We start from the raw sequence: 24,862 nt of genomic DNA on the forward strand, positions 1-24,862 counted from the left end.
CATGCTTTGCCAAAACAAAACAACAAACGGTCAATGTGAGTCAATTTTGATTTTAACAAGTTAAAATTTGTCCCGCATAATTCACCCCAACAATCGTCCAATTTACCCCTGGGGGTGAATTCACCCCCGGTTGAAAACCACTGGGTTAGTTGGAGCGGAAAGGGCCGAGCGCAAAAAAAGTGAGTGAATGGTCTGTTCATGCTGCGGCAGGTTTGGCGCAGCGACTGGCAACCGTGTAAGGGGTAAACCTAGCCACCCCGAAGCAAGGCAGAAGAGCGAGTGTATAGGCGTATATGGTCAAGGCTCCAAAAATGGCAACCACAGGCGAAATTTTTTTTATCGAATTTTGCGTCAAACTGTTTGTTTTTCGTATGTATATAACCTCTAATATTAAAAATAGGAATGGTGAGCCCAGAAAAAATTCTGTTATTTATAAAAGTTTGTTGATGCTACTTGCATGACATGAAAATGACTAAAAGACCGTAAGGAGTTAAAAATGTGCACAAAATGCATATTTTCAACTTTTTTCCTAGAACCACATTTTTCCATCGTAGTCTAATTTAAATTTGATGATATTGCTTGAAAAATGGAGATGAATATAGATAAATGCTTATTTTCAATTGTGAAGTAATGGAAACCATATAACTTGTAACGTGACAGATCAAAAATTCGAAAAAGTTTTGTGGACCACACTAAAAGCATGCATACAATGTCTAACCTATATTTTTTCTTACTACTTTGAGTCTACTTTTTGAAATTGTATTGTGAAAACCTTGAAGTTTTCTTCATTTTTGAGAAAACACAGTTGATCTTATATAACGTGACAGATGTTTTCTGCTGTGAAGCAATTCCATCAAGTTTGATTCAATTACGTCAAAAATGGTGACCATCTTCGATTCTAATGAAACCTTTTACATTTCATCTTTATGGGAGACTAAATATTTTGCATTATTAAACAAACAATTTTTATTCAAGAGTAATATTCAAAAAGGGCGTACCAGACTTTGAATGCACTACTTTCAAAATATATTGTTCGAAAATCGCCATTGGTGCAGCAAAACTATATGATAGCGAGTTCTAGGGAATCAATTCTTCTGTGTGAATATTTTTTGGTCAAATTTTTCAGTAAGAAAACAAAAAAATGTTAAATATACAATTCCAAAAAACAATGATATTTGATAGCGAAAACCTAAAATTAAAGAAACTGTAATTACATTATTAGGAAGCTATTAGTAAGGAAGCATTTTTAACTTCATATATGCTTCTAAATTTCTTAGTATTTGCCAGTCATAATTTAAATTTTCTTATACAATACTAATACTAAATATAATTTCGAAGCAAATTGCTCTTAAGAAAAAATTTCCGAAACATTTTGATTTTTTATTCAACAAAAATATCTAGTAGTGAAAATACGCCCTTTTAATAAATGACCCACAGGTACCAAACGCAAAAACATAACACGTTTAAAATTTAATTGCTAATAAAAAATGTTTAAAATATAATTGCATTGTAGAGAAAATAACAATAAAAGGATTTAACATATTTCAAAAATTCTTTAATTTTTAAGTTTTAATTTTTTAATTTTATTTTAATTTTTTTTCTTTAAATTATTTAATTATGGAATGTATTTCAAAATGGGTTTTCAATTCAAAATTCACATGAAAAATTGTGCTTCAAAATGCAGGTGTTTTTAAGTTATTTTAGATTTTTTCGACATAAATTACGACCTTTTCATAAGTTGTTCACGTTTGTTCATCAAAACCAATATGTTTTTCAAAATAAACATGAAATTTCCCGTTAATATTCAGTTGCCAGACCAAGGATGATTTGTGCACGACTGTCTCGATATGCTTGCTTCAATAAAAATATAGAACTGTAACGTGACAGATTCTGGTTGTAACATGACAGATCATTGAGAATACTCCATAAAATCGAAAACAAAGTTTTTCTTCAGGAAAACTATATTTCAAACTCTTCCTTGTTTTCCAAGCTTCAACTTAAAACTGTGTTTATGCAAATTTGGGGGCCAACGGAACAGACTTTTTCAATTTAGTCTGGCAACCTCCAAACTAACTGCGAAAATTTTGTAACGTGACAGACGTATTAAAATGACAATAACACGAAAACCGTTCATGTTAGAAAAAAACTTTCTGTAGAAAAAATGTGCGGTTTAGTGACCTTAATAATGTGCAGTTGGGATAGAATCTGATTTTATCGTTTTTACTGACTTATCATATGAAATATGCGTAAAAATGTAACGTGACAGACAGAAGCCTTGACCATATGTGGACTGCCTCATGCCAAGATGGGAGGGTCGTAGCGTAGTATGTTGGGACTTAGCTATTGATACCTCGTGGCGTGGCAGAGGAGCGAAAGGGTGAGCATCCAAGTCAGTCTCACACGGTATGTTAAGGGTGAGCACAAAAGTAAGCCTCACAAGGTATGGAAACGGTGAGCACCCAAGTAAGCCTCACATGGTATACCAGAAGTGGGGCCTAAGAAAAATGTCCCACAAGGGATGCCAGGGGGAGCGACAGAGGTGTAATAGAGTGGTACGATTGAGAGTGAACCAGGTGATAGGGTGAGCATCCAAGTCAGCCTCACATGGTATGTTAGAGGCGAGCACAAAAGTAAACCTAGCAAGGAATGAAAAAGGCGAACACAAAAGTAAGCCTTATGTGGAGTGTTAGAGAGTGAATCAAGGTGTGATAGAGAGAGCACCCAAGTAAGCCTCATACAGGACGTATGAACGCGTGAGCGAGAGTGAATGAGTACATCAAGTACAGCCATCCCCCCAGGAGTAATATCGAGAGGTAGTCCCTGGGGGGAACAATGGCGGCACCCAATGGAGTTCAGTAGGGGAGACTGAGGAGACTTGATCCCCTTTTTTATTTTTCAATCCTACTCCGTGGAATGATACAAAAACTATGTATTTTTTGTAGTTTTATATTGTTTCTAGGGTTGACTGATAATAATAAAAAAATTACATGGAAATATTATACTGGACATGAGCTATGAGCATTTTTGGAAAACAACAAAAAACTGGAAAATTCTTTGATTAGTGGAAACTCGATCCCTAATTTGGGGACACTTGATTATTTTTGAAAACGTGTTTAAAAGAGCATGTAGGGTAATAAGCCTATTTTTACCCTTTTTCTATTATCACCCTACCCATCTGAAGCCTTTGGTTAGAGCAGCGTCTGCCATCTTTGCTCAACGCATTGGCTCAAATGGTGTTGCGGTAATTGAGGTACTCGATTTGAGTTTTTGCTGCGCTCAAACAGAAGATTTTGACCATTCTCAAAACAATTTTGTTATTATTTTGGCTCTTAATAAAAGGCGAATGACCTTAAGGCTAAAACCTGTATAATCGAAATAAAAAATGGCTCCTAATAACAAAGCAAAGAAGCTGAAATAATAGAATCAATAATGAAATAATGTGGTACCCTCCCTAATAGGACAAAAATAGGTACCTAACCCCATTTAATGTTATAAATGTATTGTGTTATTGATTAAATTGTTGTGATTACATATTACTATTTTTGTTACTACATGTTACGCATCTCTCACCTGATTTTTTTACGATTTCCCCAAATCTCTGTGCAATTATTTGAAAGCTGTCGTTATTATGGTTGAGGAACGTCAAATGTGGGATGCATGGTTGCTACGTATACTGTTGTAAACAATTACAGTTAAGTTTCTGTACGATTAAACGTTCATTTTTGACAGTATTTTTTGTTATTTTATGGCAACAATGACTTCAATTGTTCTGGTGTGAATTTGGTTGTTTTCAGTGGTGTGTATGAAGCATGGCGAAGGGGATCAAATCTCCACAAATTTGAAGGGATCAAGTGAACCCATAGCATCTATTTCAGCAAACTTTAGTACAAGTATAGTTGAACAAAAAAATCAGCTCGATCATAACGTATTCATATAATTGACATTCTCCTGTAATTCTGTATGCAAAAATATAGTATGTAGCGGGTGACTTTATCAATTGCATAAAAGTTTGAAAATTTATAAAATAAATCTTCTTCAGTTCTTCCGAGATTTTTTTCTTTGAATCGGTAAAAATTCGGTAACACATGTCCAATTTATTTTCTTGTGTTAAAGAAACTTATGTTTAGATAAAACTGCGCAACTTTCTAGTATATTCGATTAATGTATTCTGATCTGCCTTCGAGTTACAATGATGGGATCAAGTCTCCCCGGGGATCAAGTCTCCTCAGTCTCCCCTACCGTCTTTACGCATGGGTACACTGGGCCAGGGCCAGGGGCCCCGGGCTTTTAGGGGCCCCCAACTTAGGGTGAATTAGAATCAGTCTGAAGGCTTTGTTCAAAAAAAAAAATAGTAGCATTCAATTGTTTGCAACTCTATAGCGTGTGGGTAATAATGGATCATTTTAAGAGCATCAGACAATCAAACGAAGTTATGGTAGTGGCAGGAAACGAGGTACTGCATGACTAGGATGGTATTGGACAAATTCAAGCGTCAGCCCAACATTTCGATTCAAGTTTCAATTCATTTTGAGCAAAAACAATGAAATGTTTTCTACAACATATAGAAAGTTCGAAAGACACCAACCAGGAGCGGCAACCAACAAGATGGCAAAATTTTTACAAGAAAGCAGTACAGAAAGTGGAATAGAAAGATGTCGAAATTCGGTACACAATCCTTGTTTGGCAAGCGATCGGCGCATGTGGCAAATTTTCATTTCTTCATTACATCAGGGATTGTACACTTAATTTTTTCTGCCGCATCTCAGCTTTTTTCGCACCTTTTGCCGAAATCTCAAAAGCTGAGCACTCAGTAAACAGTTTTTTGAGATCTCAGTAAACATGGCGTTTGATAGCTGACACTCGCAAAATATTTCACCGAAAATTAGCAAAAAATCTCACTTTGCTTAGATTTCGGTTTCTAAATTTGCTGACTACACAGCTATTGGAAAATTGCCGATGCGAATTCAGTGTGTGTGAATGGACAAATCTAGATGAAAACCTCTAAAAAGGAATCCTGGACTTCTTTAGGTCTCAATATACTTTCGCGGCCAGTTTAGGCATTCTCCACTATGCCGTCGTAATCTGGTACAGTACCAATTATGTTATTTTTGTATGACAATCCGCCCTATCAAAAATATTTTAGGCCGTCAGAATCAGGAATCAGAATATACTGGCTCAAATGGAACGTATTCCGTAGGTAGTCAAGGATATGTGCAGCATGCATTCGATGTGTTTCCTATTTCGATTGGTATTGAAATGATGTTTTTAAATTCAATTTTTTATTCATTTATGCTTGAGTTTACATTTTATATAATATTGCAGTCTATGTGATATAGCATATGATTATCGTCTTTGATGAGCTTCGTTGGTAGATGGTTGCATCTCTGATTATGAATGATCTCCTAAAAGTTGTGGTAATGAATTATTGAAATGAATTGTGTTGCTCATATCAATTGGTTCGAGTAATTTCGATGTTTTGCTATGTTTATTTGTTTAAGTAACAATGAAGGTATTGAATATTTGTACTTTCGAAAGGTGAAAGGACTAATTATTGTTATTATTTTTTTACTTTGGTCTCTTTCTGCACTGAGTGCTTATCACCGACACCAGAGACTTGCCACTTAACTACTAGCGCCGTCTTTGAGATACTAATTCGTTAAATTAGAAAATACTAATATTGCTTATAATGTACTATCTTCGCCTCTCAGAACCGTTTACTACAAAAGAAAGCACAAATTTTCTGTCAGAATATGTAACAAAAATCTACTTCACCATCAATTTTTGCAAGAAGAGACACTATTTCAAAGAATCGTTCTATTTCTGCGGTGAAAAGTGCGAGTATCTAAAATGGATGAACCTCTAAGCGCACAATTTGATTTGACATAAAATCGATTGGTTTCAATGGCTGCAATATTCAATATTGTCATCTGTAAATGTAGTTGAATCATGATTGAAAAAATGTCGCTTTTTTATAAAGCTGGCAATTGACTTTATCCAGCTGCATCATATCAGGAACAGTAAGAAATTGAGAACAACATTATACGAATCAATGTAACTTTTTTTTTTTTTTTTATTTCGATTATAGAGGTTTTAACCTTAAGGTCATTCGCCTCTTCGGGTTAGAAAAATCTCTTATGAAAAACTTCTAACCCTATGTGTGGGGTCGGGACTCGAACCCAGGTGCGCTGCGTACAAGGCAATCAATTTACCAACTACGCTACGCCCACCCCCACATCAATGTAACTTTTGTAAATCACGTAGTCGTCATCTATTAACAAATAGGATTTTATTGGCTAAATATTGCTAAACATTTTTCCTAGATTGTCATAGTGTAAGGACAATTATTGAATGAATCGTCGACATTGTAGTGTTGATGTTTAACCCGCCTTACTCCATCATCCCTCATTATTGACGGAGGCACTCTTCAGTTTCAAACATCGTCTTAGACTTAGGTCAATGAAAGTCAGATTATATCATATGGGGAACAAATAACGCAACTCTATACGCAGCTCACCTGAGTTCGAACTCCCACAACCGCATATAGTGTGTTAGGACATTTGCCAATTTCGGTCAGATTGGTCAGAAATGCTAATATCTTTTTAAGATCTATCAAAATTATCCTCCGTTTTTCGACCGTACCTGGAAAATTACAATGATGGAAACATTAAATTTGTTCTCCATATATTTTGATTTCTATAGTATTTTTAATACTTTCACATAGTTAAATATATCTCAAAGTGGTGTTGATGGTTCCCTGATGCTGGGGATCATTTTTAGATCATACTACTCTACAGCAATTTATACCTGTTGAATTATAGGGGCCCCTCAGTTCAGTTGTGCCCAGGGGCCCCGAGTGGTCTTAAGACGGCTCTGATGGAGTTTAGTCGGTATTAATGGCTGCATCACCATTAGAGCCCGACACACCCCCAGTGCACCCCGTGTGGTAGCTTGGCATCTACTAATAGCACGTGTACTGGGCTAGTACACAAATGTATTCTCCATTGTAAAAAAAAGTTATAGATATCTTTTTTCCTTTTTTTATTTCGACTATGTTAGTCACATTTTATTTTTTACATTTTAACGACATTCAATTAGCTAGAGATTACTGGGTAGGGAAAGTTATGAAAATTAGAGCCATAGTACTCAAGGGAGAGCAAGGATGTGAAGTAAACTCATCTCAGTTGTGCCTAGGGGCCCCGTGTAGTCTTAAGATGGCCCCGGTTCTGCTAAACCTTTACTCTTACGAAGCGAGCCTGTGCCGGTTCTGCTAAGATCCTAAAACCTTGGCAAATCATTTCCAGAGTTGAGACCAAACAAAATGGAAAAAGTTCCTGAAACCCACACATATGGAGCCGGCGCGGCGAATCAGTTCGCCAGAGGTGGTTTGGTGAGGTCACCACCATCAGAAACTGAAGTTATTCAGTAAAAACGGGAGAAGGAGAATTAAAAAAATAGCCGCAGCAGCAGCAACAACAGCAGCAGGAAACAGAGCTAAGTGAAAGTAGTGACAGCGAAGTGCTTGGTGGAGAAGCTCCACAAGTTTCTGAACGTGAGAAACATTGTCCATAGAGACATTAGGTTCCGAAAGGCGCTAGTGTCTGCCGTGAAGGAGTATGAAACGGCTACGCTGAGGGTTGATGTAGCTGAGCGAGCATAGGCATCGGCTAGGGCTACCTAGCCCACTTGCAGTAGAGAAAGGAAAAGCTGGCTGGAGTAAAGGACACGCCAGTTTCAGTGACTCCAAAGAGGGCAAGAGCCTTACCAGGAGCCGGCAGACAAGGCGGGCCCATGAGGCAGATGCGCGAGGACGCTCTTACTGACGAAGGGAAGGACACCACTCAACCGGGAGAAAGCTGGACTACCGTTGTAGGTCGGAAGGAGAAACACGGGAAGCAGCAAAAGCGGAAGGAAGAGAGAAATAGAGAGCAGAGAAGGAAAGTGTGCGACAACGTATGCAGCACTTTTCAAGCAAGTCAGAGAGAATCTGGAGCGTGGTAAAAACCAGGCGTACCCAAAAGGGTGAGATGTTCTTCGAGTTGAAGAAGAATCCCACGAGCTACTACTTTAGAGTAGACTATGACCAAATTGATGGGTGAAAGGCAGAAGTTAAAGTCTTAAATCCAGAGATGGTGATTGTGTGCAAGGACCTTGATGATATCACGACGTGACGGAAGACGAGCTGAGAGGGGCACTGAAGGCACAGTGTAACGTCATTTTCGTGCTCAAAATTAATAGCGCCTAAATCGTTATCTTTAGAAGTATGGCTTGTTTGGAGAAGTTTGTTGCCCTTATGATTGCGCATCCACAGGAGTATATCATTTATTGATTAATTCACCTATAAGTGATATACGAAATTTATTTTTTGAACTAATTAAGATAGAGGCTTTGTGTCTTCGGTAAAGTTGTAGCAAATGTTACTACAAAAAATGCTTAATACACCATATATCTAGATTTAATAGTTTGCAAGTTATGGAATATATTATATGGAAGACCCCTTAAAATTAGTTTTTTCCATGATAACTTTTTTGGACCTTCTCCTACCTTCTTGGAAACTTCCATGTTTGCGGTATCAAAGCACATATTTTCGCCGAATATAGTTACTTCCTGTCTGTTGCATTTAAAAAGATATTCCAAATTTTGTGATATTTTTGGAGTAACTTCCACCTTAAATAGCTTGTTAAGGAGCAATGAAGATGCTGAAGCAACATTGGTATGAAAGATTATTGGCGTCCGTCCGTCACTGAATTTGATAGGATAGGTGTAAATTTTCCATGTAGTTTTCATGACAAATTTGATTTTTACATTTCTTATAAAATAAATTCGCTCAAACTTTCAACATTTTTTCCGAGGCCCGGAGAGTCGAGTCTTATATACCAATCGACTCAGCTCGACGATTTGGGACAATCTCTGTGTGTGTATGTAACGGACAAACTCTCATTCGTGTTTCTCAGCAATGGCTAAACCGATCTTATCCAAACCAATTTTAAATGAGAGACCTATCAAACAGTAAGAACGCTATTAATTTTTTTTCGATTCTGATGTTTAGTTTCCAAGATATGAATGTTTGAATGTGTAAAAATGGCGTTTTTTGCTATTTTTTTTTAAATTATCTGCCGAAATTGACAACATAGATTAACACTTTATATATTTTTTGGCAGCTTATATGAATACCTTTCGAACAAGCTATAGGTTGTTGAAATCGGACTATTACCAAAAGAGATATTTATCATTAAATATGGACGAAATATTTTTATCATTTCCCACAGCCACAAATAAGACCAAAAACAGGCAATCTATTTTTAACTCCAAAACGGCTAATTTTAGGTCAATAGTATTTTCAGAGAATTTGATGGATGTAATATGGCCTTTTATTTGGTATTATTTTTTTGCTGATTAATCCACCTAGGAGTGGGATATTTTTATAAATTTTCTTGGAAGTGATTGTATTGAAATGATGTCTTCGGCAAATTTGTAGGTCTTACTTTTGCAAATAACTTTACTGAAGACATCAAATATCTATTTTGAATACTTTAAAAGTTATAGCTTGTTATTTGTGGATTACCCTTTGTCGCCTATTTATTGTTCAATATAGTAGCAAATACAAATATTGTATTTGATAGTAGTAAAGCATTTAAATTAGCCAAATATTATTTCGATAAAACGAATTTCGTATGTCCTTTTTCTATCTACAATCGCCAGAAATAACCGCCGAATAATTCCAAGTTGTCTACATGGAACTTTATCTCTGATCGATGCAAAAATTTTCATTTGCGCGAATCTGATGACTGCAAAGTTTCTAAGTCACAAACATCGGATCGATCTGAAACATATCTTAGATAATGAGAAACTATAAAAATAATTCCAAGCAACGGCATAGCCAAGGGAAGGCTTCGGGATACAACCCCACCAAAAAAAAAAAAATTGGATTGATGGATCTTGCCCTATAACTGACCTATTGGTCTTGATCTAACAGTTGTCTAATCACATAAATATCAAATACCTGACTGAAAGCATTCCAATAGACACTCATTCCAGAGCTCTGAAATCAATCATAATCCTCAGATTTCCTATCATATTGAGCTTACTTTTGAATGGATGTTCTGTAATATGGATTAGGGTCTTTTTAATAGGAAGCGAAGTTGGAAACACAGAAACATGAAACATAGAACTGCTCACTGAAAAATTACACAGCATTCAACATTTGCTGAACATGTCTTTATTGTAGGAATGCGTAGAGTTGACGAAAACGTAATATGATTAATAACGAGGATAACACTTTCCGAAAGTAGAGTAAAACTTATGAAAAATGGCGTTTCCGTTCGACTCTAGAAGGTCCTGATCAATTTTGATGAGCTTTTGTTTTTTGTTGTGTTACCAATTATATGAATAGGTAAAATAAATGTTCGCAAACAGTAATTTAAGGTCAAGATTACATCATTTTGCAACCGACAACCGGTTTAGTATCTTCGATGAATTTCACAAACGTTAAACAGCTCATCATCTAATAAAATTACTTTGATGTTATATCCTCTAAGAAGTATTTATGGAGAATTTACTCTCAATGTCTTCAGCAAAATTTTGGGGAGTGCTATTACAAACCACTTTGTTGAAGACATGAAGGCTCTGTGTGTTCAGAATATCAACATATTTTAGGCTATTTAAAATAAATTATTATGATTTTACTGTTTATGATCTTCTACTATTAATAAACAATAAATTTTTCATTTTATCCAAAGCTTGAGTTTGTGAAGCTCGCAATAAAAAGTTGTTTAAGATGAAAAAAAATAGATTAAGGAACATTTCGTAAATATCATTTTAAAACTCGATATACTCCCTACACGTAGTATTCATTCCTGCAAAAAAGTTGTTTTAAATAATAGTCTCAACAAATTCGCTAAAGAAACGAACTCTGTTACTATTTTTTGAAAAGTTAATTCTCCATAATTTTAAAACTTCAAATATTACGGTTTCGGAATTATGTCATTTGGAGATTAAGTTCAATTTTCTCCAAACTCCCACCAAACCGAATTTCTAGCTACGCCGCTGACCCTAAGTAAGTGGAAACAAAGTCGTTCTACACTCGTCCACAAGAAACTTCTTCGAATACTGCCTATTTATTACAATTCAGTGAAGACCCCATTTGATTAGCCCCCGATTTTGTCAGTCTCATATGAAAATATGTTTGATGGTCTCCAGCAGACGAACAAGGCTGAATTTGAGTAAACCCTTTCTTGAGCATATATTTGTTACCTTAAAGATGCAAATATTTAAAAATAAAAAAAAAATATTATTTTATCAACTTCTTCCAACAATTTGGTAATCCTAATCCTATTCGCGCGATAGTTTATGTTAAAAGGGCTTCCTAAATTAATTGGTATACTTAAGGACTTATATGTTGCAGATTGAGAAAATACAGAAATTTTCAGATTTTTTTCCTATACAATATTACAAAAGCTTATTAAACAACTGTCCCTAATAAGGTTGTAAAAATTAAAAAGTATTTGAAAATTATTAATAGCTTTAGTTAACGGGGTAGTGACCGTCGCTCCACAACGCAGTTTTTTCATGACTTTCGGTTAGCACGATTTCTCGAATTGGTGAATTGAAAATTATGGAATAGAAGTTAGTTTTTTAGAATTTTTCGCAGATTTAACCCGCCGAAAATCGTGCCAATGGCTCGGAATGAGCCCCACTGGTGCCCTAAGACGATTTAGTTAGATTTTCAGAGCAGCGTGCACCCAGTACACTAACACAAGTGACGGAAGGTTATCGAAAAGTTTCGTGGAAGCGAAGATTCCAGTGATGATGATTTTTCTTTAACGGGTTTCGAGATTTTTTTTATTTGTTCTTTGGCATTAGGATGAGCGATAGACATTGATATGTTGAATGGTCGCGAGGCTTAATCCGCTATTTACATTTTGCAAATTCCATTGATTTTGTGTGAATTGTGTGTACGTTTGTTTAAACTAAATGGTGGTGTTGCTCGATATAGTGGAGTTTTAGTGGTTCTTGGGGTAGATAGTGTTTTGAGTGCAAGGTTCAGCGTCAGTGTGAGATTTTCAGACAGCCTTCTTTTTGCCCCCCAAGAAAGTGATGATATTCAAGTTGTATAGTGAAGATTCGTGTAGTGGCAATGGTAATACCACACGAACAGGGTGCAAAGCAAAAATTTCTTTGCACTAATACCACTTTCGACAACGGGGTGATAACTACAAGGCCACTGTCCACTATCACCAATTTGAGAATGCCTGGAGGATCAAACAGGCCGCTTTTTGGATTTAGGGAAATGCGGTGGTGTGAAGGAGCGGGATCTCGGTGTGTGTATTCTAAACGTCAGATATATCAATTTAATTTTTGAGAGCTTGATTAATTGATTCGATAGATCGGCCAACATAATCGATTAAAATCAATAATCGACGGGGTGGACCTAGCGTAGTTGGTAAATCGATTGTCTTGTACGCAGCGCCAGATGGCTTCGAGTCCCGACCCCGCACATAGGGTTAGAAATTTCTCATAAGAGATTTTTCTAACCCGAAGGGGCGAATGACCTTAAGGTTAAAACCTCTATAATCGAAATAAAAAAAATCGATTATTTTCAGATGTAGCCTTAGCACATACCATTCATGAATTATGTTGTTGATTAATTGACATCAGTTAATCGATTTACTCGATTATTCTGAAAGCTTCTAATCGATCATTAATTTTTCAATTATTTAAGAAATTAATCGATTATTTGCGTTAATCGAGCAAAAAATACATCACTATTTGTGTCAGTAGCTATCAAACTTGGTTAACAAATGGACAATCATTGTTATTTTAGAAAACTATCACTAAAATACCACATATTTTAATCGACACATAGCTGTCAAAGTATGGAAACAATAACGTTGTCCATTTTTCGGTAGTAACGCTAAACGTAACGTTCGGACAACTTTCCAAGGTTTTCCTCCAACTTTTGTAGGAGAGTGACAACTATCCGACGGGACTACATCAAAGCTGAGTATGTTTTCTCTTGCTAGTGCGGTAGTCTAAATGTTCTATACTGATGTCCATTTAGTTTTCATAAGCATGATTAAGGAGTGCGCTCATGCCTCAAACAAAACAATTATCAAACTGATAACATGGGCCCTGGAAGAGCACAGAACAAGCGCAAGATCGAGAAACCATCAAACACCATTACCGTTGACGGCATCATCGGACAGATTGAGTCGTTACCGCCATCAGGCTGGAAAGGCCCGCAGTGTATTATTTCTGACATGATTGGAAAACCTCGTACCCGCCAACGCCATCAGCCAACCAACCAATCAACCAACCAGGCGGTCGGTCGTGGCCCGACAGCTGTTCAATCAAAAACCATTGCCTTACCTTTTTAGATGAACTACCCTGTGAATGTTTATGATAATGGTGTAGGTGGTGGCAGAGAGGTGCCCCGGGAGGAGGTTCGACAATCGATTGATTTTGACGCGCAGAGTGCACAGTGCTGATTTATTCATGTTCGTTTCGAGTTGCCAGTTTCAGCCCCCCCGAAAGGTGTCATGGGCAATCGTTCGCTGCCAGAGGGTGGAGAAAATTGATTTCCGTGCTCCGTTCGTGTCGGAAGCCATTAGGATGGTGTCATTGTTTCTAATGGTTTCGGATTTTAATGAGGTTGGTTGCATGTTTCAAAGTTGTACTTACACGGAAAAATGATATATAAAGCACAGCCAGCCGACCGGATGCTCGAGGAACACGTAGAACCGCTCCTGCACCGTTTTGCCTCTGCGGTGGTGGAAAACATATTTGGCTTTGAATGCTTGATCGATCGGCAGTGCGATGGGATAGTAAGGATCCGGAACACCGATTTTCTGCGAGATGGGCGCCGCATCACCGCCATCATCACACGGATCGTCTCCGGGTAGAACATCGCACGGATCATCACCGGTCGTCACTCCATCCAGGATGTCCGCGTTAGAACGGGAACGACTTCGGTTCCTGCGGCGGGCGGGCGTTGGAACACGTCGATGGTGCGGTTCGAAACGTCCCGTTTTACCCGTTCGAAACCGTCGCAGGAACTTCAATGCCCGTGGTGAGGAAGACGGTTCTGCTGTCACTTTGACAGCGTTCAGCTCGGTTGTTTCGATTGCCGACTCGATGTCGTCGATCATTTCATCTTCGGACCCGTGCAGTGCCTGATATCCGGCACAAGGACTCGATGTTTGGGTGGTGGCCGTTCCCGTGTTGGCTCCGGTTCCCAGCCCATTACTACCGGCACTCGGACTGGCCGATATGATTTGACCGCATATGCTGCTACTACTGAGCAGGTTCGTCGTCTCCTTGATCGGAGACTTGAGCACACTGAGCACCAGGTCATCACACGCAACGCCAGCAAACTGGTGGCTGCCGCTGCCGCGATCATCGCCAAACGATCGCGAATTGGACGCTTGCATATGAAGGTTACTGATTTGATGGATGTTACCATACGAAAAATGACGCGGTTTGTTAAAATATTGCTGTTGTTTTTGTTGCTGCTCTTGATGATGCTGTTGACACTGACGCTGCTGTTTCTCCTCTTGCTGCAGTCTGAGATTACGTGACTGCCAAAAGAGATTTTCCTGCTCGCCTCTGTTCATTGTTATCGTGGTCGTACTGAGTACAACCGACAACATTTGGCGCTGGATGCAGCAGCTTCTACTCGCCGGCAACTTTGGTCGGCGTTCACTTTTATCCTTGCTCAAATCAATCTCGGTACAGTTTGTAACTACCAGCACTACTGCAGTTTCGAACGTTGTCGTCGTAACACTTTTTCTTCACCCGGTACACTTTCACCGGGCTGCTGCACCACGGACACATTCCGGATCTAGCATCAGCACTGCTGGAATTCTGCCAATTTCGTTCAGCCCTCAGCGGCACTGTCCACATTGTGTTCACCGGCTTTTCACGACGCCGCTCCACAGTAGCACAGTTGGTGCAGCTTTCTGTTTTACTTTCATTAAATTGAAGCACCCTTGTCCTGACTTCACTTCCGGTTCGTTTGATTCGAGGGAGGCGTCTTCACACACATACACATACACTCCCGATCGCAGATTCGCAGGCGAGAGAGAGACCTGTTTTCAGGGGGATAATTAAAAAAATGGTTAACAAAATTTAATTATGCGCTCGGTGGATTTATATTTTCCTTGTCCCTTTTTTGCTGCCACCCAGGGACCGAGTCAAATAAGGTTGGTTCGCTTTTGCCGTCTTTTTTATCGGATCCGTTGGATTTGATTTCGTAAGTAAGGTTGTTTTGTCAAGTCGAGGTCTGTTTTGTTGGACTTTTCGGATGGTTGTCTCAATCATTGAACTGTGGAATAATGGTGATTAGGGTTGATGTGGAAACAATTAGAGTTTCAGATGAACCTGCTGGAATTCATTCGGACATTACATTTTCGAACAGCTCTCATATGAAGTCACATTAAATTTTAGGTGAAAAAATGCAATATTTTTAATTTTTTCAAAGATCACAATTAGTAATTTTAAATCATCTTTTCATGAAGATTAAATTGGATTGCAACCATTTTGTATATATAGTGTGCAATATCTACAACTTTAGTAGGTCATTGATTTGCGTTTCGACTTTATCTTGTCAATAGCTGACAGACAAACTTAGGCAAGCAGTATGTTGCCAATTCAGTCTGCCAGATACTGATGAGATTAAGTTGAAATACAAATCCAATGTTTATTGGGCTTTACTTTTTCTGGAGCGTTTGGTAACATACTGAAAATTAATGGAAAATAAAGAGACGAATTTCTTTTCATTTTACCCTATCTGGCTGTTTAGAAGGTGAGTCCAAGTCAACGAAATTCCCACAACACCTCCGGATCATGGTTTGGTTTCACTCTCACTGCATAATGTTTTGATAGTGTTTAAAATGGGAATAAGCTTTAAAAACACTATGTTCCGGTTGATGCTTTATAAACACCATATTGTGGTATGGTTTTTTAGTGTTTAGGGTTCGCCTCGTCAATAACTAACACCAACTTAATGCGAGTTAGAAAAGTTCAAACTAGCACAAAATTGGCGCTAGTTAGCCGCTCAAAGCCGAAAAGTTACACGTCTTGTGCGAACACTAAACTGGCTTATACCGATTGATGTCTCGATTTGTGACTTTTTAGATTTTAGTGCCTAACTAGCACCAATATGGTGCTGGATTGGACTTATATAACTAGCATTAAGTTGACGTTAGTTACTGACGAGAAGAATTCAAAACACAAAAAACCATACCTTATGTAGGGTCCTTGGGTACAAAGAGAATTGTCTTGTCCAAAATTTTCCCCATTTGGAAATCTTGCATATTGTGGTGTATTTATGAGTCATTGATACCGTTTTAATGAATTGTATATTAATTACGTTATGGAATGTGGAAAAGGGGGAGCTTCAAAATGTCTTTCTCACGCAATGGTATGAAAAATCAAATCATTCAAAAATAATTCTTTTCATGCGATAAGGCAACTACCTGTTCCGGTGGTAACACCAAACAGGGAACCCCAATTCCATAGTGTCATGCGACCCATGCTATGGGTAAAATTATTGAGGGGGTTTAAAATATTCTCAATGGCGAACGGAGCCTGGGAAGAGCTGGGCGAACTCCCCAGTAACTGGCTGTGGTCCACCAGGAGGTTGATAACTCTATTATCTTTCTCCGGACAAAACCAGCCTAGAGGCCGCGTGGCATCCGGCGGGTTTGAAGTATGTCAGTTATGGAAATAACTGTCAAATTCATTCGCAAAGGTGGCCGCGTCACTTATGAGGAGGCAAAGAGCTTTAGACCGATCAGTCTGACCTCCTTCCTTCTCAAATCAGTGGAACGTTTAATCGACCACTACATTCAGGATGGTAGCTTGGGTGAGTACCCGCTGCATGCAATGCAACATGCATATCAGCGGGGGAAGTCTACTACCACCCTGTTACACAATGCTGTCTACAACATTGAAAAAGCTTTTTCACAAAAGCAATCAAGTTTAGGAGTTTTTCTCGATATTGAAGGTGCTTTTGACAACGTGTCTTTCGAATCCATTTTGGAAGCAGCACGAGATCATGGAGTACCTTCATATATCACGAACTGGATACACGCAATGCTTAGCAACCGACATCTGTGCTCATCGTTAAGACAAGTAGAGATGAGGAAACTGAGTGTCTGCGGATGTCCTCAAGGTGGTGTGCTGTCACTTCTATGGAACCTTGTCGCCGATAGCTTGTTGAGAAAACGAAATAAGCTTGGGTTTCGACGTATGGTTTCGCCGATGATTATCATATAATGATCACCGGTATTTGCATTAACACACTTTTTGATTTGATGCAACAAGCCTTATGTGTTGTTGAGCGGTGGTGTCTTCATTTTGGACTATCAGTTAATCCAAATAAAACCTCAATGGTGCTTTTCACGCAACGAAGGATTACAACCGGAGCTCGTCCAATGCAGTTTTTTGACTCTGAAATTATTGTCGAAGATCAAGTTAAGTACGTTGGGGTAATTCTCGACTCAAAACTTAATTGGACAGCTCACATCGATTTAAGGATCAAGAAAGCTTGCATGGACTTTGCCCAATGTAGACGGGCTTTCGGCAAATCTTGGGGACTCAAACCCAAGTACATTCAGTGGATCTACACAACAATTGTTAGACCAATACTGGCATACGGGTGCCTTGTTTGGTGGCAGAAGGGAGAAGTTATGACAATCCAATCAAAGTTAAACCATCTTCAGAGGATGGTCTTGATGGCGATGACTGGTGCGTTCTCGACAACACCTACTGCTGCTCTCGAGGCACTCTTGAACATAAAACCACTACCTGTGTTTCTGAAACAAGAAGCACTTTCTTGTGCATACCGTCTTAAGGTTACTGGGCTCTGGAACAGTAACCCAATAGATCGTGTAACACAAGACTGTGGCCCTAAATGGTTACTTGGGATGAATATACACTTGCTCCCCGTGACCTTACCACTCACATGTAGTTTTCCTTCTAAAACTTTCAATGTGAGAATTCCTCTTCCTGAGGAATGGCTGTCTGGCTGGATGGAGCGACAACTTGAAGAATACGTAGTTTGTTATACGGACGATTCTTTGTTGGAGGGCCGAGCCGGTGCTGGTGTCTATTGTCATGGGATGAGATTAAACCAATCTCATTCGCTTGGTAGATCCTGTACCGTATTCCAAGCAGAAATCTTTGCGATTCTGTGTGGCGTACAATCCGCACTTCAACAGGGAATTTGCGGTAAAATGATCTAATTTTGCTCTGACAGTCAGGCTGCCCTGAAAGCACTTAGTTCGGCAGATTCGAGATCGAAATTAGTAATCGCATGTCGAACTCAAATCGAAAAACTTAGCATTTCAAATGCTACCTACCTTCTATGGGTACCCGGTCATTCCGGTATTACTGGAAATGAATGGGCGGACGAATTGGCTAGAGCTGGCGCTGCGACTGATTTCGTTGGTCCAGAACCAGTTCTACCACCGTCAATAAGTTGGATAAAGCACAAGATTCGCTCTTGGGCTGCATTCGAACATGCCAACCATTGGCGTAGCTTGCAAACTTGCGTTCAAACAAAGGCTTTTCTGCCGGATGTGAGTCCGAAAATGTCAAGAAATTTGTTGCATTTTTCTAAGCACAACTGCAGTATTCTGGTCAGGGCACTGACTGGACATTGCAAACTCAATTATCACATGGCTACTATTCAGCGCGCTGAGTATTATTCATGTGATCTTTGTGAATCCGATTACGGAACATCATATCATTTGATATGCAATTGCCCTGTATTAATGCAATTGCGCATCCGGTTTTTTGGTTCTCCATACGTAGATGAACCTATGTACAGAGAGCTGAAATTTAAGGATATGCTTTTGTTCCTAACCCAGTGTGATAAAGAGCTATAGTTTTTTAGCCGTATTTGAATGACAATATCTCTTCGGGGGTGTTGTCGTTCTGTTATCTCAATATCCCCTCGGGGGTGTTGATATATCCGCTCACTGTTTGAGTAGAGGTTCTAAATCCCTCCGGGGGTTGGAAGTTTTTTTCCTGCTGTTGTAGCACCTGCAGATCGTTCAGCATCACTCCGGGGGTGCAGAATGCTCTGTTTTAATTGTTCTGTGTCGTTGTTTTCCTTACCCCTAACCTTACCACTTCCCCAATCCTTCCCATCAGGAAAATGATGAAAAGACTATTCTTGGCAAGGCACAAATCTCCGATCAACATGGGGAACGTGCCATTTGAGCCAGACGCTACTGATTCCTGATTCCTGAACACTAAACTGGCTTATACCGATTGATGTCTCGATTTGTGACTTTTTAGATTTTAGTGCCTAACTAGCGCCAATATGGTGCTGGATTGGACTTATCTAATTAGCATTAAGTTGACGTTAGTTACTGACGAGAAGAATTCAATACACAAAAAACCATACCTTATGTAGGGTCTCTAGGCACAAAAAAATCGTCTTGTCCCCATTTGGAAATCTTGCATATTGTGGTGTATTAATGAGTCATTGATACCGTTTTAATGAATTGTGTATTAATTATGTCAAAATGTCTTTCTCGCGCAATGGTATGAAAAATAAAATCATTCAAAAATAATTCTTTTCATGCGATAAGGCAACTAGAGGGTGCGTGTCGAATTTTTGCACTAAGTTTCAAATAGCAATCTCTCATGCTTGTGGAACATGATTCGGATATATTTGGCAGCACTGGATAGCTCATTCTGTTAGGTGTTGGATGTAAACAAACAGTGTTGAGTAAATGCAAAGATGTCTAAACAAGAGTAGAATTGGTTAGTCATTGTCGTTTTATTTTGCTAAGAAATTCCACGAAGATCCATCCGAAAAGCCGATCATTGTCAATTCCAATGAAAATTTGCACGTTTCACTGGTATAGAAGACTGAACATTTCCCACAGTTTATGGGACCATTTTGATTTGAGAGCGGTTTTTAAATGGGCGTCCTGCATACGACGAATTTCGCACCAACTCGAACAAATGGTGGCAGCACCTTCTCAGATTATAATGAAACTTTCTGTACATGAGAACTTTGTCATAAAAAGCCACTTTGCATACATTGTTTTTCCAAAAATGATCTAGACTGTCTTTTGAAAAGGGCCAAACTTTTTACCAATTTTTTTCAAATGGCTATAGTCTAAAAATGACAAATTCTACAAAAAAAATTTGTAGGAGTGATTTTCACAAAATTTGTCGATTTTTTGAATAAAAATATTGAAAAAATTCTTCATTGACTGCTACACTGAAAAAAATCGATTTTAAAAATTTAAAGTCGATTTACAAAAAACCCCATTTTTGATTTAGATGGATTCTGGAGATAATTATGACTTTCATTGGTTTAATTTTCGATTAAAATACACTGAAGAAAAAAATTCAGTTTGGACAAGAAAAAGTTTTTTTCAAATAACTTTTTTTCCTTGAAACTGCCCAACTTGAATTTTCGACGGTAGGTAGGGAACAAAATCATCTATCTTGGAACAAAATTTCATCCAAATCAAAAATGGGGTTTATTTGTAAATCGACTTTAAATCTTTAAAATTGATTTTTTCAGTGTAGGAGTATATGAAGAATTTTTTCAATATTTTTATTCGAAAATTTGACTAATTTTGTGAAAACCGCTCCTACAACATTTTTTTGTAGGATTTGTCATTTTTAGACTATAGCCATTTGAAAAAAAAAAAATGGTGAACAAAGTTTGGCCCTTTTCAAAAGGCAGTCTAGATCATTTTTGGAACAAAATTCCATCCAAATCAAAAATGGGGTTTATTTGTAAATCGACTTTAAATCTTTAAAATCGATTTTTTCAGTGTAGGAGTATATGAAGAATTTTTTCAATATTTTTATTCGAAAATTTGACTAATTTTGTGAAAACCGCTCCTACAACATTTTTTTGTAAGATTTGTCATTTTTAGACTATAGCCATTTGAAAAAAAAATGGTGAACAAAGTTTGGCCCTTTTCAAAAGGCAGTCTAGATCATTTTTGGAACAAAATTTCATCCAAATCAAAAATGGGGTTTATTTGTAAATCGACTTTAAATCTTTAAAATCGATTTTTTCAGTGTAGGAGTATATGAAGAATTTTTTCAATATTTTTATTCGAAAATTTGACTAATTTTGTGAAAACCGCTCCTACAACATTTTTTTGTAGGATTTGTCATTTTTAGACTATAGCCATTTGAAAAAAAAATGGTGAACAAAGTTTGGCCCTTTTCAAAAGGCAGTCTAGATCATTTTTGGAAAAATAAAGTATGCAAGTGGCTTTTTGTGACAATGTACAGAAAGTTTCATTAAAATCTGAGAGGGTGGTGCCAACTCTGAAAACGATTTGGCGCGAAATTCGTCATACACCGTTTAAAAATTATTGTTCCATTAGCGTATTTTATATTGCAAAACTATCCAAAAAAATAACAGGCACTGAAAACTTATTCATGGAAAAATATACACTGAAAAAAGGTGCAATATTTTCCACAAAAAGAAAAATTTATGTTAAAAAACTAAATTACAGAAAAAACCATTTTTAAATTTTTACCTTTAATTCACTTTAAAACCTAAATTGAAAGGAAACATTTTAAGTGTAATTCCATTTTTGAGAACTTGTCAGTAAAAAAGTTTTTCCATCCAAAACTTTAAAAATGTTATTAAATTTCACACGAATTGACTGATAAAGTTTTAATTGTATTTTTTTTCATCTTAGCTCCTCTATTCATCCCACTCATTTGAACACGTCAGTTAGAGCAGTATCTGCTATCTTTATTCAACGCATTAGCTCAAATGGTAGGATGAATTAGGGTACGTTGTACTCGACTTTTCGCTTCGCTCGAACAGCAACATTTTACATTTTCCAGAAAAAAAAATGTAACTGTACTGCTTCTTAGGAATAATGCAAATATGATGATACATATTAAAGCGCAATCCAGTCGAGTTATCAACGAAATAGTGTGACATTCTGACTAATGAGATGAATAAGTGCTCGTATACCCTATAATTTTAAATGCTATTTTAAATCAAAATGCTTTTAACTAAAATCTTCCAAAATGTGTTAGTTTTCGTAATATTTTTTTCGAGAGTCGTCCTATTGGGACTGTTGAGCTACTGTCTTGCGTGGGCTCCCCGTCAGAATCACTCAGCACAATTGCAGACAAGACGGAAAATGTCACCCACTAAAATACTACCTTGAGGGCAATTGCAGCGGGTCGTGATACTGAATGTAATATTGAGTGCATGATTCAGATATGCGAGCGTAGGGATTTTTTATCGCGTGGGAATGAGCGTTGTGCGCGCTTCGGCCCGCGTTAATCAGATTATAAGTGTTATAGTGTTCACTAAATCATCGAGGCGTTTTTGCGTTTGCGAAATTTTGGGCATAGTTGTGCGTGAATGATCGCGATTGCATGTTTGCCCTTGTGCGCCGGTGTTGGTATATCTCGAGGACGTTTGTATGTATTAATTCGATTTCATAACCGTATGTCTATTCGCATATTCGCGTGTGTTCTTGAACGATCGCGTGCGGACCGTGCATCTGATACTTAATTTTCGGTGTGCGGTTCAGATGCTAGAAAAGAGTGAGTTCTTCCATATCATTAGAGCTCCCAGTCATGTCATCATGAAACGTGCTGTCTAGTGGATATTCATTTTTTTCATTGGTCCAACTGAAGGCATGAGACTAGGCTTCTGGAGCCAAGAGAAGGGATTTCCAAACGTAACCAATTCATGATCGCGCGAGCACGGGCGTTTCTAGGTTCACTCTAGAGCTTGCATTTATATGTTTATTAGTGCTAATACGTTCACTTAATTATCGGAGTGTTTTCATGTTTGCTAGACCGCGGGTTTTGGTGTGCCTGAATGATCGCGAAGGTCTCAAGCATTTGTATGCTAACATGCGGAATGCTAGTAGAGAGTGAGATTCCCCATATCACTAGGGTTCCCGGTCATGTCGCCATGAGACGCTTTGTTAGGCGTCATTTTTTATTGGTTCAACTGAAGGCATGGACCAATGCTACTAGAGCTGAGAGTAGAGACTTTCGGTGGTGACCGATTCATGATTGCTCGAACACATGTATTTGCAGGTCCGCGTTTGAGACCACCTTTTTGTGAGCGAAAGTAAGTGGTAAAACATTCACTTAATTACCGGAGTTTCATGTTTACAAGATCGCGGACGTAGTTGTGCGTGGACGAGACTCAAGCGTTTGTATGTTGACGTGTTTGTCGTGTCTGCTAGCGTGTATGTAAGTTTGCGTGGATAAGTTTGATTTTATAACCCAATAGCCATTCGCATATTCGTGTGTGTTCTTGAATGGTCGCGCGGACCGTGACTCGGATGTTTAAGTTTCAGTGAACGGTTCAGATACTAGAAGCGACTTCCTCCATATTACAAGAGTCATGTCTCCATGAAGCGTGTTGTCTAGTGCATATGAACGTCACTATTTTGATTAATCCAACTGAAGGTATGAGGTAAGCACCGAGGGTAGAGACTTCCGGACATGACCGATTCATGATCGCTAAAACGATCATTTAATTTTCGAAGTGTTTTAATGTTGGCGATAGCTCGGGCCTAAGTATGTGTGGTTGGTTGCAATTGCATGTTCGCTTTTCTGATCAGGTTTGTGTTATCGCGAAGGACACGAGCGCTTGTACGTTTTGAATGAGAGATTGTGAGTGTACATCTATGGCGTTGCCAGGGGGAGAGGAGGGTTGGGGTTGTTTTAAAAAGGGAGAGTTGGGGGTAAATTTAAAAAAAAAATGGTATTGAATATTTAAATAATAATTTTGGAAGTTTATTATCTGATCATTACTTTGACAACTTAATGTTTCAAACATCATGGGGACTTTTGGTAAATTATGGGAACGGGATTTTGTAACTGATCTCTTATTGCGGATATTATAGGTGACAATTCACCTCAATATCAAATAAAATATCTGCATGAAAACATCTACATAGAAACTAATGAAAAATGCCGTTTTTCGTTGACCTCTAGTAGGTCGGGATCAGTTTCTGCAAGCATTTGATTTTCTTTTGTACTATCAATTATTTGACTAGCCACTAAGTATGAATGGAAATGAAGAAAATTAATCAAAAACAAATTTGTGGCTATTTATGATGTACATTTGAGTACTGAATTAAATGGCGTAATACAATTTCGTATACAAGGACTCGTTCTTAAGTTATTAACTTTAATAGCGAAGAAAAGTAAAATAAATGCTCGAAAACAGTTTTACGGTTAATATCACATAGCTTCGAAGCCGTTAGCTGTAGAGGTTTGCGGAATTTGCATTTGACCAGACAAGAAGGCGAGTGCTTGCAGCGGCTACACGTCAAACAGAGAGCGATATGGTGATCTAAATCGTAAGAAATGAGGGTACGAGGAAAACTATGAATTACGCGTGAAAGTTGTACAAAGCGATTAACAATACGAAAAAATGAAGCTTTTGTTATTGAAGCAATTAGAGATAGCTTAATCCGTTTCCAGCCACCAACGACACTGGTCACGTTAAAAGAGAAAATGTGTATTGCCAAAAATGTTAATCTCATTGAGCTTCAACATGTGGTGCTCTAAGTTTGTATCTCACTAGATCAATTTATTTACAACAACAACATGACACACCTCGATGAACATGATAACGTTATGATTAAGGTGAGAGATATATGGAGATATATCTATATGGAGGGAGGTGCAATCGACGGAAGACTACACGATTTGTCTCCTGGTACATCTGATAACGCATTCCGTAGATTCATGTCGTAAGTCTACTAAGTTGTCTCCGTTAAAGACGCTTGATGGATTTGAGTTTGAACCAAAAATAACTGAATGAACGCGCTGCATCTAGCGAATGAAGGACGAGGCAAAGAACTGAAACATTCCTTTC

General features: G+C 38.1%; 1 protein-coding gene across 3 annotated transcripts in view; it reads right to left on the reverse strand.

Moving 5' to 3' along the window:
- Positions 1-24,862, reverse strand: part of LOC131691329 (potassium voltage-gated channel subfamily KQT member 1-like) — a 523,220-nt gene that overhangs the window by 245,197 nt on the left and 253,161 nt on the right. For all 3 annotated transcript variants that reach the window (XM_058977632.1, XM_058977630.1, XM_058977631.1), the window contains exon 2: positions 13,678-15,083. In XM_058977632.1, the coding sequence (XP_058833615.1) occupies positions 13,678-14,645 (968 nt within the window). In that variant the 5' untranslated portion in view covers positions 14,646-15,083. The remainder of the gene's footprint in view (positions 1-13,677; positions 15,084-24,862) is intronic.

The sequence above is a fragment of the Topomyia yanbarensis genome, chromosome 3 (genome assembly GCF_030247195.1).
Source record: "Topomyia yanbarensis strain Yona2022 chromosome 3, ASM3024719v1, whole genome shotgun sequence".
Classification (NCBI taxonomy): domain Eukaryota; kingdom Metazoa; phylum Arthropoda; class Insecta; order Diptera; family Culicidae; genus Topomyia; species Topomyia yanbarensis.